Source organism: Adiantum capillus-veneris, chromosome 30, assembly GCF_014529385.1.
Source record: "Adiantum capillus-veneris isolate H3 chromosome 30, ASM1452938v2, whole genome shotgun sequence".
NCBI classification, from domain to species: domain Eukaryota; kingdom Viridiplantae; phylum Streptophyta; class Polypodiopsida; order Polypodiales; family Pteridaceae; genus Adiantum; species Adiantum capillus-veneris.
In genome coordinates, this window is record NC_140960.1 from 53,995,028 (window position 1) to 54,010,548 (window position 15,521).

General features: G+C 43.3%; 1 protein-coding gene across 3 annotated transcripts in view; it reads right to left on the reverse strand.

Moving 5' to 3' along the window:
* Positions 1-15,192, reverse strand: part of LOC147417975 (zinc finger CCCH domain-containing protein 12-like) — a 55,735-nt gene extending 40,543 nt beyond the window's left edge. Inside the window, exons 1-6 of one of the 3 annotated variants that reach the window (XM_086506456.1) lie at positions 14,835-15,191; positions 13,588-13,745; positions 13,440-13,502; positions 12,922-13,041; positions 8,419-8,673; positions 6,580-6,906 (exon numbers count right to left, since the gene is read on the reverse strand). In XM_086506456.1, coding sequence (XP_086362582.1) covers positions 6,580-6,906; positions 8,419-8,673; positions 12,922-13,041; positions 13,440-13,502; positions 13,588-13,743 — 921 coding nt within the window. In that variant the 5' untranslated portion in view covers positions 13,744-13,745; positions 14,835-15,191. Of the gene's footprint in view, positions 1-6,579; positions 6,907-8,418; positions 8,674-12,921; positions 13,042-13,439; positions 13,503-13,587; positions 13,746-14,834 lie in introns of all 3 variants that reach the window. The other 2 variants (XM_086506454.1, XM_086506455.1) reach the window with 2 other exon arrangements.
* Between the last annotated feature and the right edge of the window lie 329 nt (positions 15,193-15,521).

A 15,521-nucleotide genomic window follows, 5' to 3' on the forward strand; every position in this document is an offset into this window, starting at 1 on the left:
CCTTGCAGCGTTTTTACTAACGCTAGGCCTCCACTGCTGTTCAGCGTTTTTGAGTGCTGCCATACCAGCGTTTTTCAGCTTCAAATAGACCTGCTGTCCAGCGTTTTTCAGCATAAGAGATTGACCTAAAAACGCAGCCAAAGAAGTCCTACAGGTCAACGTTTTTGTCCTTAGCATGACACCGACCAAGCCGATCATTTCCAGCCATAACCACAGCAAGGAAACAGTCATTTTCAGCCCCGAAACAGCCGCCGAATTCAGCCCATAGAAGATCACAGTTTTCAGCCACGAAGTCGCCGTCGTCATCGGCATAGTCCAACTTGCATCTGTCCATTGCATTCGCATTGTACACCTGTGTGCAATCAAAGTAGACCACTCTCGCCGACGAGAGTGGGGCCTTCGGAGGAGGGTTTTACAACCTCTCGGGTGTCGTATCTCTTCTCTCTCTTTCTCTCAGTCTCATTCACTTGCACGCACAATATCCACTCATTTTGTTCGTGACCACATCACTCCATAAGATGGAAAGCTCTCTCTTTCCCTAAGAACTAAAAGGAACCTTGAGCAATAAAGATCACTAATCTTGAGAAAATACAACATTCATTCCGTTGCACCTTACATTGGTATCAGAGCTTTGGAAGTGTTATGCATTACTCAAGGAAAGAACCACAAGAACCACAAGAATTTTTTTTGCTTGTTGCGATCGCATGAACCCAAGTTTACTTGGGCGTGGCGATTCCTAATCGTGTTTTGTTGAAGAGTGACAGGAATCCCAAGAAAGAAGGGCTTGTCCAACCTCCCCTTGTGTCTCTTTTCACTCATTGAGAGCAGACCGTGCACTTAGCGGCCAACCAATCGACGTGAGGTGGGAAAAAGCAACCTTGATGTGAGCGCAAGGCCGCCAAGGGGTGCGCCCGCAAAAAAGGGTCTATAGAACTCGGGTGAAGAGAAGATCCTTCTCCAACGCGATTTGCAAGCGAAAGAAAACCTCAAGAACCCCAAGACCCTCAAGACTCAAGAACCTCAAGAACCCAAGATTCTCACGAATCAAGGACCTCAAGACCCTCAAGAACCCAAGTTCCTCGCGAGCTTAAGACCCCGAGATCCTAGTGCATGGTCGTCACCCGAAGCGGCATCGCATTCAGGTGATGAGCATGAGAGAGGCGACGAAGGATTCTCCCCTCCAGGAGATTTTTCCAACCCTCCCCCTTCGCCATCTACGCCACGAGTTGTCCTCACTTCTATGGAGATGATGGTCAAGTCGATGTCGGACATGATGGCACAACAATAAGAAACGAATCGAGTTGCATTGGCACAACTCGCAAGCAAAGCAGAAGAACAAGCAGCAAAGGACCGTGCACAAGAAGCCAAGGACTGCGAGCGCGACGAAAGAAACGCAAGATTGGCCGCACACCAAGAAGAAAATCGACTTGCTCTCGAACGCGAGCGCGCTGAACGAAAAGAACGCAAAGCAGAAAGGGACGCCGAGCGAGAAGCTCAAAGGGAGATTCGTAATCAAGAATTTATTTCCCAAGTCCTAGCCTCGAAGACCGAACCACCCAAAGATCGTGGAAGTTCGTCAAGTGGCGCAAGCCACGATGCGGATTCACACAATCCAGTCACAGAGAAGTTGACTTTCAGTAAGTATGACGGTAAGATGGATGCTACTGTTATTCATTCTTGGTTGCATCAATTTAATGCTTATTTTGCGACAACTAAGAAAACATGCAATAGCAAAGTTTCGACGGCAGCTATGTACCTTGCCGGTGATGCCATAAATTGGTACCATGCATGGCAAGAGACACAACTAAACGCGCACCTAGAGGCAGCCGACAATTTCACGCCCCTCTCTTTTAGTTGGGCTGATTTCCAAGACAAGCTCAAGGCACGGTTTATGCCACCTCAGTACCTTGTACGGTTGAAGGACGATTGGCGAGCTCTCAAGCAAAACGGTATGCGGGTTATGTCTTTCTCTCATCGTGTTTTGCAGCTTGGCACTCAATTACGCAAATCGGATACGAAGCGCAAGGAGGCATTTCTTTACAGATTGGACGTGTATATCTAGTATGATGTCGAGGTACTCGATCCAGTCGATCTCAACAAAGCGGTAGCCATTGCTCTCGCCCACGAGATGAAGCACAACAAAGGAAAGCCTAAGGAGAACAAGACTTCCACAAGTACCTCGCAGACTTCTCAGAACCCGCAGAACGGTAAGAACGGTAAGAATGGTAAGAATGATAACTCTTCTAACCAATCTTCCAACAGTCTCTCATCAAAGAATTCTTCCAATGAATCTAAGGGTAAGGCTAACACAATTGCTAAACCTAAGCTTACTCTAGATGAAAAGGTAGCACAAGGAATTGTAGGAGGTTACATCACTTCGGAAGAACAAAGCACTTATTCTAAGGAAGGTCGTTGTTTTCATTGTCACATTAAGGGTCACATAAAACGAACATGTCCTAAGCTTGAATCGAATGAATCTAAAGAACCCACAGCACCCACCACATCTGTCAATGCAATGAATGATAACACGATTGTGCCCAAAGTTTCTCAGGACCCTCCCATTGATGATTCTCTCATTAAATGTTATGGTCGTACGTCGGGGCACCATTTTGTCATATTGTTTGACCCAGGTAGTATGCATGATGTGATCAGTTCCTCTCTTGTTGAGAGAGCCCGCCTCGAAGTTAGTCCGAGATCTCCTATCAAGGTCTCTAGCTTTCGTCCCGGTATCGACGCTCTCATCACGGAGGAGTGCCTTGATTTGTTGTTTGCAATTCAACAGACTGCCTTCACTAGAAGATTTGTTGTTTCTCCTCTCTCAGGATGTGATATGATTTTAGGCATTAAATGGTTTCGTGATAATGACGCTCTCCTGAAATTTGCGGCTAACACTATAACTCTCAATGCCGACAGTGATTCTCCTATTGTCATTCATGGAGAGGACATTGCTCCTTCTCCCATCTCTCATTGCTAATATGCAGGACAAGGTTGAAAGGATTCGAGATAAGGAGACTCTTTCAGTCTCTTTTTCTCCACAACATGACACACAGAACTTGCATGATTATGAGAAGCATGATCATTTGAAGGCTAATGATTTGCATGATGATTTGGATGAAAAAGACAAGCATGATGAATTGCATGAAGTTGATGTGATTGTTCACAGGGATGATGTGTTAGTTGATGCTTTTTCTAGCGAAGCTAACCTCGTTGTAGAATCGATCAATCACCAAGAATCGATCTTGGCTTTCGAGTCAAGGTCCACAGATCCCCCACAAGACGATTCGATAGATCCCGAAGAAGCGATCTTGGCTCTCGAGCCTTGGTCCACAGAACCATCACAAGAAGTATTATGTGTTCGTATGATTGATACGCATGCATTGTTCCAGTGTTTCATTCGTAAAGGTTTCCTGTATTTTAGTCAACATCGTTATGTGATCCCTTTTCCTAAGCATGACATATTGTATGTTGAGCACGTTTCTCTCATGAATGGGCACGAATGTATGCGGATTGTTCATGAAAAGCTGAAAAGTTTGTATGTCAAGAAGTCACATTCAATGTCTCTTCCTTGGCATGACACAGTTTCCAAAAGAGCACATGATAGTATGAGCACCAAACATGGGCATTTCCATTGTGATTTGCCACAGTTGATTGATTTCGATCAAACAGAAAAGATTCGAGCGCATTGTTTGCATGTGTTTGATGAACGGGTTGTCACTCCATCTCTATGTTCATCTACATTGCATACACAGTCTTTAGAGAAGACAAGATTTTTTTCCTTCACTTTACATGGAATGGGTATGTTCATAGTTTTGTGTTGGAGATGGTTTCAGGAATTTTCAGCCATGGAGATTCTTGAAGACGAAAGAAGCAGGACTCTCAATGAAGTTGAAGCATCAAAGGAGCCACAGAAGACTTTGTGTCGCTTTCGACGCGGCCCAAAGAAACAAGCGTTGCAGACCTTTATGAAGTTCAAGTACCGCACGACCCACATATCAGAGTGGGTCGACGAAGAGTCCCTTCCAGGATTCCGGATGCTTTTGGCGATCTCCCTCGACGCCATACAGTTCGGTACCAGTACCTCACTTTGAAAAGGAGGGGATGTCACGTGACACATCTCAACCCTATGTGTCCGTGGACAAGCTACACCACAACACGGTTCAGTCCGTTCAATCAGTTCAGATTAGCAGTGATCTGGCACTTTTGTGAGTCTATTCGTAGACCGTGCATGCCCAATCACTTAGCATAGATGCATATCCTCCGGTTGCACACAGCATGATCATCGGAATTCCCATCAGAATCCATTAGCATCAGTTAGGGAAATTTTCCAGTACATTTAGCCTATTTTCCTATTTATTGGTTATTTTCACTTATTATTTTTAAGTGACTTTCCAACAAAAGTAGGTAGGGCAATTTTGCTAAGTTAATATATAAGCAAACCCAAGTTAGCACTTTTTGGCAGAAGAGGCAACAGGAGCTTCCCGCTCAACAGGCAACTTCTCAGCAGTACCCCCCTCAGCAATAGACCCTCGCCATACCTCTCACCCTCCCCTAGGCGTTTTTTCCTAGATTCAGCATTGCCATCAGATCTTATCCACTGGCCTTTTATCCTCTTGCAGATATCGCCGTCTCCCTTCCTTTGCTGGCGTTTTTGTCATAGCCTTGCAACGTTTTTACTAACGCTAGGCCTCCACTGCTGTTCAGCGTTTTTGAGTGCTGCCAGACCAACGTTGTTCAGCTTCAAATAGACCTGCTGTCCAGCGTTTTTCAGCATAAGAGATTGACCTAAAAACGCAGCCAAAGAAGTCCTACAGGTCAACGTTTTTGTCCTTAGCATGACACCGACCAAGCCGATCATTTCCAGCCATAACCACAGCAAGGAAACAGTCATTTTCAGCCCCGAAACAGCCACCAAATTCAGCCCATAGAAGATCACAGTTTTCAGCCATGAAGTCGCCATCGTCATCATCGTCGTCATTGGCATAGTCCAACTTGCATCTGTCCATTGCATTCGCATTGTACACCTTTGTGCAATCAAAGTAGACCACTCTCGCCGACGAGAGTGGGGCCTTCGGAGGAGGGTTTTACAACCTCTCGGGTGTCGTATCTCTTCTCTCTCCTTCTCTCAGTCTCATTTCACTTGCGCGCACAATATCCACTCATTTTGTTCATGACCACAGCACTCCATAAGACGGAAAGCTCTCTCTTTCCCTAAGAACTAAAAGGAACCTTGAGCAATAAAGATCACTAATCTTGAGAAAATACAACATTCATTCCGCTGCACCTTACATGACCGCTCACATGCAGTGATGCTCCAACAGTTGTAACTTCGACCCTTTTGGCGGGGGTCGGCTGGGGGTTGGGGGGGGGGGAGTGGGGGGTGCGCATTTACATTGCGCTAGTGGCTGTGGGTGTGTGCATGCACTCTAGTCTTGGCATGTGTATGGGTCTTTTGTGTCTTATGTGTGTGCTTGCGGGTTACTAGCTTAGTTCCTTGGTGAGGGTGGGGGGCTCTGGGCCTAAGGCGCGTGGGTTTGACATTGCTTCCCTAGCATTCAGTGCCACTTTGGAGCATGGCAAGTCTTTGGTATGAGGGGCTTTGTGCTCTTGTCTTCCTCTGAAGTCTGCTAAGTCAATCCTCCTCAAGGTTTTTCATTTTTTTTGGACGATTGGTGCTTTGGGCGTAGGGTTACCTCTCTCCATCAGGTCTATGGCAGCATCTGCTCGCTTAGCATGATTCCTTGGCTCCCTCTTCTGCCATCCGCACGAAGCTACTATGGCAACTTTTCAACAGCCACCTTGAGCACTGGATTGGTGTGTTACAAGCTGGATCGGTATAGCTCTTGGTTCCTATACAATTGGGAAATACACTTCTGAAGAGTTTCTCCTTGTGGCTTCTTCCCCCTCATCCTTGTACTCAGCTGTGCATTGTATTTTCTTTGCTTTTGAGGTTTAGTTTGGTGCTGATTGGAGGTTTCTGGGCCAGATTGGGGATGTCTGCTGGCCAATGAAACTCTTATCTGTTTCACCTACTGCTTGCACCCCTCTTGTTATACCATCTTTGGAGTACTTGTTCAAAAAAGAGTTCGAGGTACCTTTCAGAGCCAGAGTCCCTCTCCTCTCTTTTGCAGGTGGACAGGACACTCTTTACTCTCTTTAGGAGGGGTTTCTTTCCCTGACAGTTTTTTTCAGTTTTAGCCCCTTGGGGCATTGATTTATTAGTTTCTCCAGTTCTTTCCATTTTTATGCACTTGTGACTTGGTTAATCCCCAAGACATTTCATATGTCAGATATAAAGCTCAATCAATGTTACATACATGTGACAACACTACTTTGCTTGCAGTTCAAAACCTGATATCCACAATTAGTTTCTAGAAGAAAGTAATCCAGTCTTTCCACCATGTAATTTCTAAATTAGAAAGCGCACATTTATGAGCAAACATTAGTATGTCCATATCACATGTGATTAGTTTTTGTGCTGTGGTAGCTCTTATGCACTATCTGCTCAAATTTATCGTGATGTACAAAAAAAAGCTTGTCCACTCATAACAAGTTGCGGCAAAAAATGGACTGGGTACTTACTGGTCGTTGTGGGAGCCCCATAGGACTCAAACTGCAATGTGGTAAGAGCAAGTTCCTTCTTTTGGGGTGATCAAATCGGCAAGATGCTCCAAATTTGCAGTCTCCAGTCTTTATAAAGTATTTACATTCCGGCTCGCCAGGCCTTTCAGGATATATAAAGTCTTTAGACATTGCAAATGAATACAAGCAATTCATAGCGGCGTTGCCTATCGTGTAAGGACTGTATGGACTGTGCATATTTTGAGGGGTTACCCCATACCCACAAATGGCTCCCGTTCCTGCTGTTTGATGCTTTACTTCCATAGGCATCACAGCTTTCATTGGGCCCTGCATGCAAAAAATGACACCTCAAGCATTTTATAGTTTGTCAAGCTGTTACAATGTATGTTCATGTCATTGAAACAAAGGCTACTTTCAAAGCAGAAAAGAAAACCAGCGGCATTGATAGAAATATGTGGAGAGTACATGCTTTTTGTAATGCATCATTTAAACCACCCATGGGCTGATTTGCTCCTTCAAACATTACCTTAAATTCAAAAATCTCGATCGAGAGTATGGAATTCAAAGAACTCAATCGGCAGTATTTATAGTATGGTCGTGCTCTGCTACACAGCACTTGTTTACTATTTTGCTCCTTGAGGCGTATCTTGGATTCTCTCAAATTGAAAAATCATGTAACAGCGTTTGTATGCTTCTCCTCCTGCCAATACTACGTGGAGGACAGCAGTAACCACTAATGGTGTGAGCGTTTCCCCTCTGCTACTTACCATTATCCCTAATAGAAGCCATTCTAGCTATCCAGAACTCTCTCAGAAGCCATTGTTGGTGGTAGGGAATGAAATAAGGCATTGTACCAAATTCCAATGCAATGTAAGCGTCATATGCCTCTATCTTAAAGCACCTAGAAGAGCTCTCCAAGGAGCTTCCTAGCATAGAAGCACTACATTAACTGTCCACCCAACGATAAGAGTGGTCGCGAGCACGCCTAACCTATGGTGTGCGGGGCAACACACCCATCCTAGGTCTCCTCGGATCATGTATGGCATGTATGGCTGCTACTGGTGGCGTGCGAATTCATCTCAGAGATTAGGCTGAGTTGGATAGAGAGGGCAAAACTCTAGTGTCTTCGTTTAATTGAGGTAGACAACTAAGGCATTATAGATGAATGCAGGCAGAGTTTTGGGTCACACGTGGGAATATGGGCCACCATCAAGGGAGTATAAAATAGTCAGTGCTATGAGAATTGAGTACTTGCCACTTGATCCAAGCATATTACTGTACATGCCTTGATGGAGCTTCGTTCTTTAGATCTTGTGACTGCATATATGATTTGGTGCTCAGGCAATCACTGGGATAGCATTTTACCTCATATTCTGATCATCCAGAACCAACAAGAAAATCACCATGAGCAATGAAGATGGAAAGATGAAGATAGTGTGTCAATCATTAATCTTCCTCAGAAGAATCAGGCCATATACATCCTTGGCTGATACTATGTGCCGTTGCATGCATTCAAAGGGTATTAAAAAAACCCCATACTCACCTGCTAACAGGTAATAAAACGACCCCTTTTTTCTCGAAGTTTTTCCCAAAATGTAACGAAGAATCTCTTCTGTAGATGTAATCATGTAAAGTTGTCCAGAATTAGACAAAATAAAATACACCTTATTTTGAACTCTCGTGGTAGAGTTACACTCTTGGAGGTGCATCCCATGAGAATTATTCATGTAGGGTGTCATCAGCCCTGTTATCATTTACTGACATATACTCAGCAATTGGCAAGAAAAATAGTGCTGTCAAAACACATTTAACGCTTTTCAGCAGGTTTTGATTCTTTACTTGAGAGGTGGTCCAGCCGCACGTCGATAAAAATCCATCAGGCTGTATAACCATTGAAGGAAAACAAGGTCTTTGAAGTGGTAAACCTGGAACATATGGTGATCTTGCTAGTGCCCAAGAGCAAAACATCGGACTTGAGGGTATCGACACAGCACCTGCTGGAGCATACATGGGTGTCGAAGGGTGGTTATATTTGCAAGTTGTACCAAATTTGCATGTTCCAGTCTGGATGTAGTAAGAGCAGTCTTTTTCACCCTGTGGACAGAATCAGGCTTTCTTTGATTATCTAATAGAAGCATCTTCTTGACAAACGAAAAGAAATATCTTAGTAGACGGCTGTTAACACAGACAACTGATTAAATTGGCTTCAATGGTCTCTCTCTTTAACAAAGCTACATAGAAAAGTAGGTAATTGCTAAACATGAGAGCAGAAAAATCACCAAGAGGAAGGTAATATTGTTTGTGTGCCTAAAGGTGGATGAAATGCCTTTGGGCCTGTAATTTTGATTGCGCCATACAAAAGGGTACCAAGCCCCCCTTCTTTTGCAAAAAAAAAAGAAGATAATTACCTATTTTTGTACTAGTGCATCAGTATAATGTATTTCCACTAGTATTCCCTATTTTTGTACTAGTACATCAGTATAATGTATTGAATAAATTACCATAATGCCGTAATCGAGAATTGTGTCACGTGGAGTTTGACGATCTTCTTCACTTTCCAATCCTTAAGACATTGATGGCTCACTTTTTTGGGCCTTTGTATTCTGTCACGACACATGCTTGCTAAACCAGTCCAGTATCAAGGTTTGTATCTTAATATGGAAGAGCTTGACAAGAAAGTTCAAAAAGGGTATGAAAGCCAGTTGATTGGCAGGCACATAGGAACAAAGAAAGGCGATATGGCCACCGTTGTAGCACCTCATGTAACGATTTGTGTCACATCTATCATTAAGCTGCCATCCTCGTTCGCCTCTGCTGTAAGCTGAAGCAAAGGAGGGAATATATAAGAACAGCCCACCAAACTAATTCCAGTAGGGTCATGGCTTCCTAATTTACAAACTTTTAAGGACATAATAGCTCTTTGTAGTTTGAACCATATATAATCTGAACCTGTTTGTCCCATGGGTCATTATGCATCAGAATGATCGGAAGGTGTCTCGGTTGATTCTTCTACACCCTAAGGGGACCCCAAAACAGAGCAAGCAGCTCCCCTGGATATTTAGCTAACCGTACTTATTTCCATGTAATTGCAGACGAATTGCGGTAATGCTACCTCCCTATATGTTCATGTTGAAGTAGTTTTTTGGCAGGTAGAGAAGCCTGTATGATTCTTGTTCTAGTATGTTACAAGAGGTATTTTAGGCATAATTCAAGGCACATCTTGTTTGTGTTGGTACCCCAGAACTTGTAGTTGGAGAAATGACCTCCTGCAAGACCGACGTGCTGGATGGTTGATGTGGACCGCCATTTCTTCATTCAAGGAGGCAACAAAAGGAAGTACGAGTTTTCCCAGGGACTTGAACTCCCAACCTTGCCACCTCAAGAGGACCACGTTACTCTTATCATATCACACACACGTTCACATTTTGTTCACTAATGCTCTCTCTCTCTCTCTCTCTCTCTCTCTCTCTCTCTCTCTCTCTCTCTCTCTCTCTCTCTCTCTCTCTCTCTCTCTCTCTCTCTCTCTAAATTTACATCCCTTTCAAGGATTCGATATTTTATAGAAAAACTGATGAGAGTGCAGCACGCCAAAGTTCTCTGTCAATGAGCTTGATATAGTCTATGGACCATGGTCCTCAAGTGCAAATGAAGAAGACCTCTTAGCTAAGACTTTGCACTCCAGATTGGGCAGAACATGCCAACAACCCTAGGATTATAGAAAGTAGAAAATAACTAACGCATGGTTATTTCTAAAATACTGAAAGGGCTCATCATCCCCAAGGTTGGGTCTACGGTTGCCTCACATCCCTGAAATCAGTGGCATAAGCTTCACCTTGCGAGAGTATGTCAAGCTTAGGCCTGCTGGCTTCTCAGCTCATTGATAAAAACGCATGGTTCCCTCAATTATCAAGCACCAAGCTAAAGACACATACACCAGCTATTGCTAGGCACATAACTTATGATTGCAGTCCCCCAAACTTTACTACAAAAGAAGTGACAATCATTGGAATGTTTCTTGTCAAAGGCCAACAGCCAAGGGGAAGGCACCTACAAACATCCATCAAACAAAATCCTTGCATTTGAAGGTGGGGTTTATCTATTCCATCATTATCGACATGGACACATACGTGATTGATCCAACTCCTCTTGAGGTTTATGTACTTATAGCAGTCTTGAATCATCTGTAGCTGCCTCATAAAAGGTCTCCCCAAGTATGATCTCACAGCTGGACTTCTTACTATTGGGAAGGTATGTTAATAATCGATAGCACAGCAATTGACCACCTCTCCTCCTAGGAATCCCATTTGTTTTCCAACATAAGCAAGACCATACTTATTTACCAACATGACCATCTCAGACCCATTTTTGAGCTTCCATCCCACCAAGGTCTATTCAACTCAGGGAGCACTAATGAGAACACCAATGTGCGTACCCTCCTTGCCATAGTAACCATGGATTTTTGAAACACACAGCAGAGATTTCAAGAGGTTTTGGTCCATATCTATAATGCCATCCAAGAGGTTTCGGAACCCAAGACAAATGTTGGCATGGATAGTAAATGATCATGCACATAGCACAATAGATAAAAGTAAGATATGAATTCGTGTATTTTCTGCTAGAGAACTTATACTTTATTTGAATCGAAACTGAGTAGATGGGAGCCACACAAGTGCAAATCTCCCAACATCGCTTGTGGAAGAAACCGATTCCTCTATGCTCCTCACATGAGAGAAAAATGTGGTGAATTAATCTAATTGGCGTCACATTGATGATAGAGACAAATCCCAGAGACTTAGGTTGAGCTTCATGTTTGTCAACGATCAAAGAATCAAGGATAAGACAAACGTATGAGCTTGCAATGAGTTTGCTTGCTACCCCTTTATGTTACATGAAGATTGCAGATTTACAAAAGGCCACATGGTTTTGTGCTTAAGCTAGGTAGTTGGTATGTAGATTTTGGTAAGAGTATTATACGACCCATATTATAAGCCTCATCGTACCAACCTAAATGTCTTGATATTCTTTTACTAAGATGAAGATCGCCGCTCTCGAGTCAAACACAAAAACAAAATGGCAGTAGATGTCAAGCTTTAAGGTGGTGACTGTGATATCTTATGCTTGAAGAAAAAATTCCTTTGAATTTTTGTATTTATTACGGATCATTCAAAGAACTTCAATCTATAGTTTTGAAGGATGTTGGGTCAATAGCATGACTGGGCTTGATAGCATATACATAGTAGTATACTAAAAGTCTGATGTGATTGGCTGAGAATCATTCTATTATAATGATGTTGTGCTAGAATAATAGCATAAGGCATGGCTTGGTCCTATTGAATGCATGTTATACACTAAAATTGCATTCACACATTCAAACATCCGACATGATCTCACACAGATTGATACAGGGAGAACATGGATGACTCCTCGGACATTGAAAAAGAAAATGGCTTCTTAGAAAGAGCATTTTCTTCACATTACTTAGACTGGATTTATAATTTACACCGCAAATACATGGATTCACACCTCTCTCATGAGCTTTGATGTGTCTTCACACCTCCACCGATCAACTGCACATAGAGACAAGTAGATATACTTTGGTACATCCAGAGCAGCATAGATGCCAGCTATGCAACTTAGAGCCGGAGGTACTACCTATGCCAGTGCCCAACATATTTAGATATGGAGACGAATTCAGTGTCGCTTCTAAGAAGGCTTTGGGTCCTGTTTAGGGTCATGGATTATGCTTGGATCATTATGCTGATCAAAGATGCCGTGGACTATTCTTGTTGGAACTATGTAGGTACAGGCATGCTTTCCTATGGAGTTCTACACACTCTAGCATAGGACCGGCCATAGGACCCATTAATCAAAAGATTCCAGAGCAGCAGAGATTAGAGAGCTATATAGATGATATCATGTCACCAATATATTTACCATGCCGAATCCAGGCGATTATCGAGAGACAAAGAGCAGCTCCTGCTAGGTTCTATACGAAGGAGGAGAGTGATGCCATAATGTAGCGGCTACCTAGCATTTAAGGTCACCTTAGTCTTTAATTCGGATTTTCTATTACTAGACATTTGGATGATATGAAGATCATGATGCAATTTTCTGGTCTTATAGGTCTTATTCATGTCTCTCTCAAGGATAGCAAGACCTCCCCCCCCCTCAAGACACGCGCGCACGCACACACACACATACACACTATATGTTGCTACATAAACATACAATCCTATGTGATTCTAAGCCGTGATTCTAGATCTTGATAAGCTTTGTAAGATTAACGTGTAATTACTGGTGCTCATGATAGGCCATGTGTCATATATAAATCAAGATACACACCACTCGCAAAGGATAACCAGCTTCATTGATGGAAGCTTTTCCCAAGATACCAGCCTTTTCCTTCGGATGATGATATTTACATGCTGGGCCAAACTTGCAGGTTCCTGTCTTCAAGTAGAACTGCAAAACCATGTCAACGAGTAATTGCATTAGTGGTGCGATGGGGACATGTGAAGGCTGCCTAACCACCGCCTACAGCGGTCAAAATAGTTTTTTTGTCTAAACACTTCAAAAGACCTGCACATAGAAGATTTCAGAGGTAGATTGACTATAATTGAAGATTTTTACACAATTTCTCTGAATTTTGCAGGTTTTTTCACCCCAAAATTTAGATTGTAGAGGTAAATTTTAGCACTGGCAGATATAATCATCGACAAAGTCTTCAAAACTGGCCTAGTTTGGTCAAAAGTGCTGGGGGCTGTATTTTGGAATACACTAAACCTAGGTTTTCTTTGGGATGTTAATGTTGATTTTAATACTCACACTACACTATAAAGTGTCAAAGAATAAGAGAACACCTGGCATTCAGGCTCTCCAACTCGCTCCGGATACTCTTCCTTCACACTTGCAAATGCTGCTTCCTGTTTTGACAATTTTCCTAGGTGAAGCTTTATTTCAAAGGTAAGCTGAGAATATATATGTCGAACATAAGAATTCAAACCTTACCAGCATTTTGTTAGGAGGATGATTGAAGCGGCAATTTAACCCATAGTCGCAAAAGCCAGTCCGTGTATAATAAAGGCAATCAGGCGTCCCAGGTCTGTGGGAGGAGGAGCTTGAGGTTTGGCCAACATCAGCAGAAGGTTGTATCATATGCAACATGCCTGCTCAATATGCAAAAGATCATTAATATTGTTATCTTCTACAGTACATGAACACATTGCAATTAGTTCCAATTGACATGCTCCATCGCATGCAGTCAAAAGGGTCTCCTCACGTTAAAAACATATGCATGATCTTTAAGTGCATTCAACAAGAGGACTTTGATAACTCTGCAAGGGCACTAAGAGTATACACGGTATATTCCCCGGTATTAGCATTGGTATACTGATCCCTGTATACTGATGCCTATACCGACACCACTTGGAGACCCAAAAGCGTCGGTAACTTCTGGTAGTGTAATGTTGTAATATTCAGTTGATAGATCAGTGCATGATGGAGACAGATTATAATTGCATCATTGTTTTTTGGATGATTGACATGAGTGTCTAATAACAACAGGTCTACGTCAGCTTTGTGATGCATCACCTTGCTTACCAAGTATGTGGATTAGCCATGAGCTTCGATAATTCTAAATAATATGTGCGCTAAGATGATTAAACACGTTTGTGCACGCCGCTTCTTGGCAGCGAACCAGCAGCTGAAGCTGGTGTTAAGTACCTTTTAGAGTACTTTCTTTGAGGTTATCAATGTCAAATGCTTTTGATGTAAGGAAACAAAATGCATCAGCTCATTGTTTCCCTTATGTGTAGGATGCACCCTTGTTGCATTTTTTCTAGACAAACGCCTGTGGTGACAAGAACAAGACCCACAAAGCCAGTTGTGTGCCGTCTCTATCCACAAGCAATCGTCGGTATATCAGTGCACCCGCATCTTATACTGTATAATTTTGGACAGGTATGCAAAATTATGAAGTAGAGTCCTGGTTAAACCCAATGATCCCTCCTAGATTTAACCTCCTAAAATCTTTATTTGAAGAGTGAATGTGTATTTTAGTACTGCAGATGTAGATGAGAATTTATAATTTTTTGTTGATCATGATGATGCACAGCTTGCAGAGATGGCAGTGAGCCGTGCGGAATCCAGAAGGCGACGTTCTAAAGGTGCATAAGTTTGGCATTTAATCTGATGGCGTGTGTGTGTGTGTGTGTGTGTGTGTGTGTTGGGGAGGGAGAGGGGGAGGGCTTAATTACCGTGGAAATGCGTTCGAGAATGTGTTGCGCGTTGCGTCTGAGTCTGCACCACAACAAGGCCTACAATATCTCCAAGTTGTGAAAAAGAGAGAGCAGCCTTTGAAGTCTGCAGGGGAGCTGGGCTCTAAGCTCCTGATGGGTGAGAGCGTGCCGACGAAGTCCGATGGACCGGAGATGGTATCCAAGACAACTGCAGCAGTGTGGTGGAGGGATGCTTTACACAGGCAATGTCAACACAGAGACAGAGAAATGTTGTGGGAAGGAGCAGCTGTTGAAGAAGAGAGCATGAGCACTCGGGAGGAGGAGGAGGAGGAGAAGCAGGTAATGAAGGTGAAAAAGAGTCAAGCGTGACTCCGAAGGCAGGCTCTCGCATTATGGGGACGAAATAAAGGAGAAAGCGCGTGAGAGAGAGAGAGAGAGAGAGAGAGTGTCACGTGCGTGCGGGTTGGGTTGGAGAGAGAGAGAGAGAATAGTGTGTAAGAGACGGCTCGACGGCGTGTATGTCCCGGTCCTCCGGACCAGAAGAGAAAAGGGAAAGGGAGTCGCGCAGCGGCCGATGAACAACGTCGTAGGCATGCAATGCGGACACCTGTAGGCTGTGTATGAGAGAGAGTCATGAGGAGAGAGGAGCGAGAATCTACAGAGAGCGTTCTCTCTCTCTATTCCATCAATCACAGTCGCAGCAGT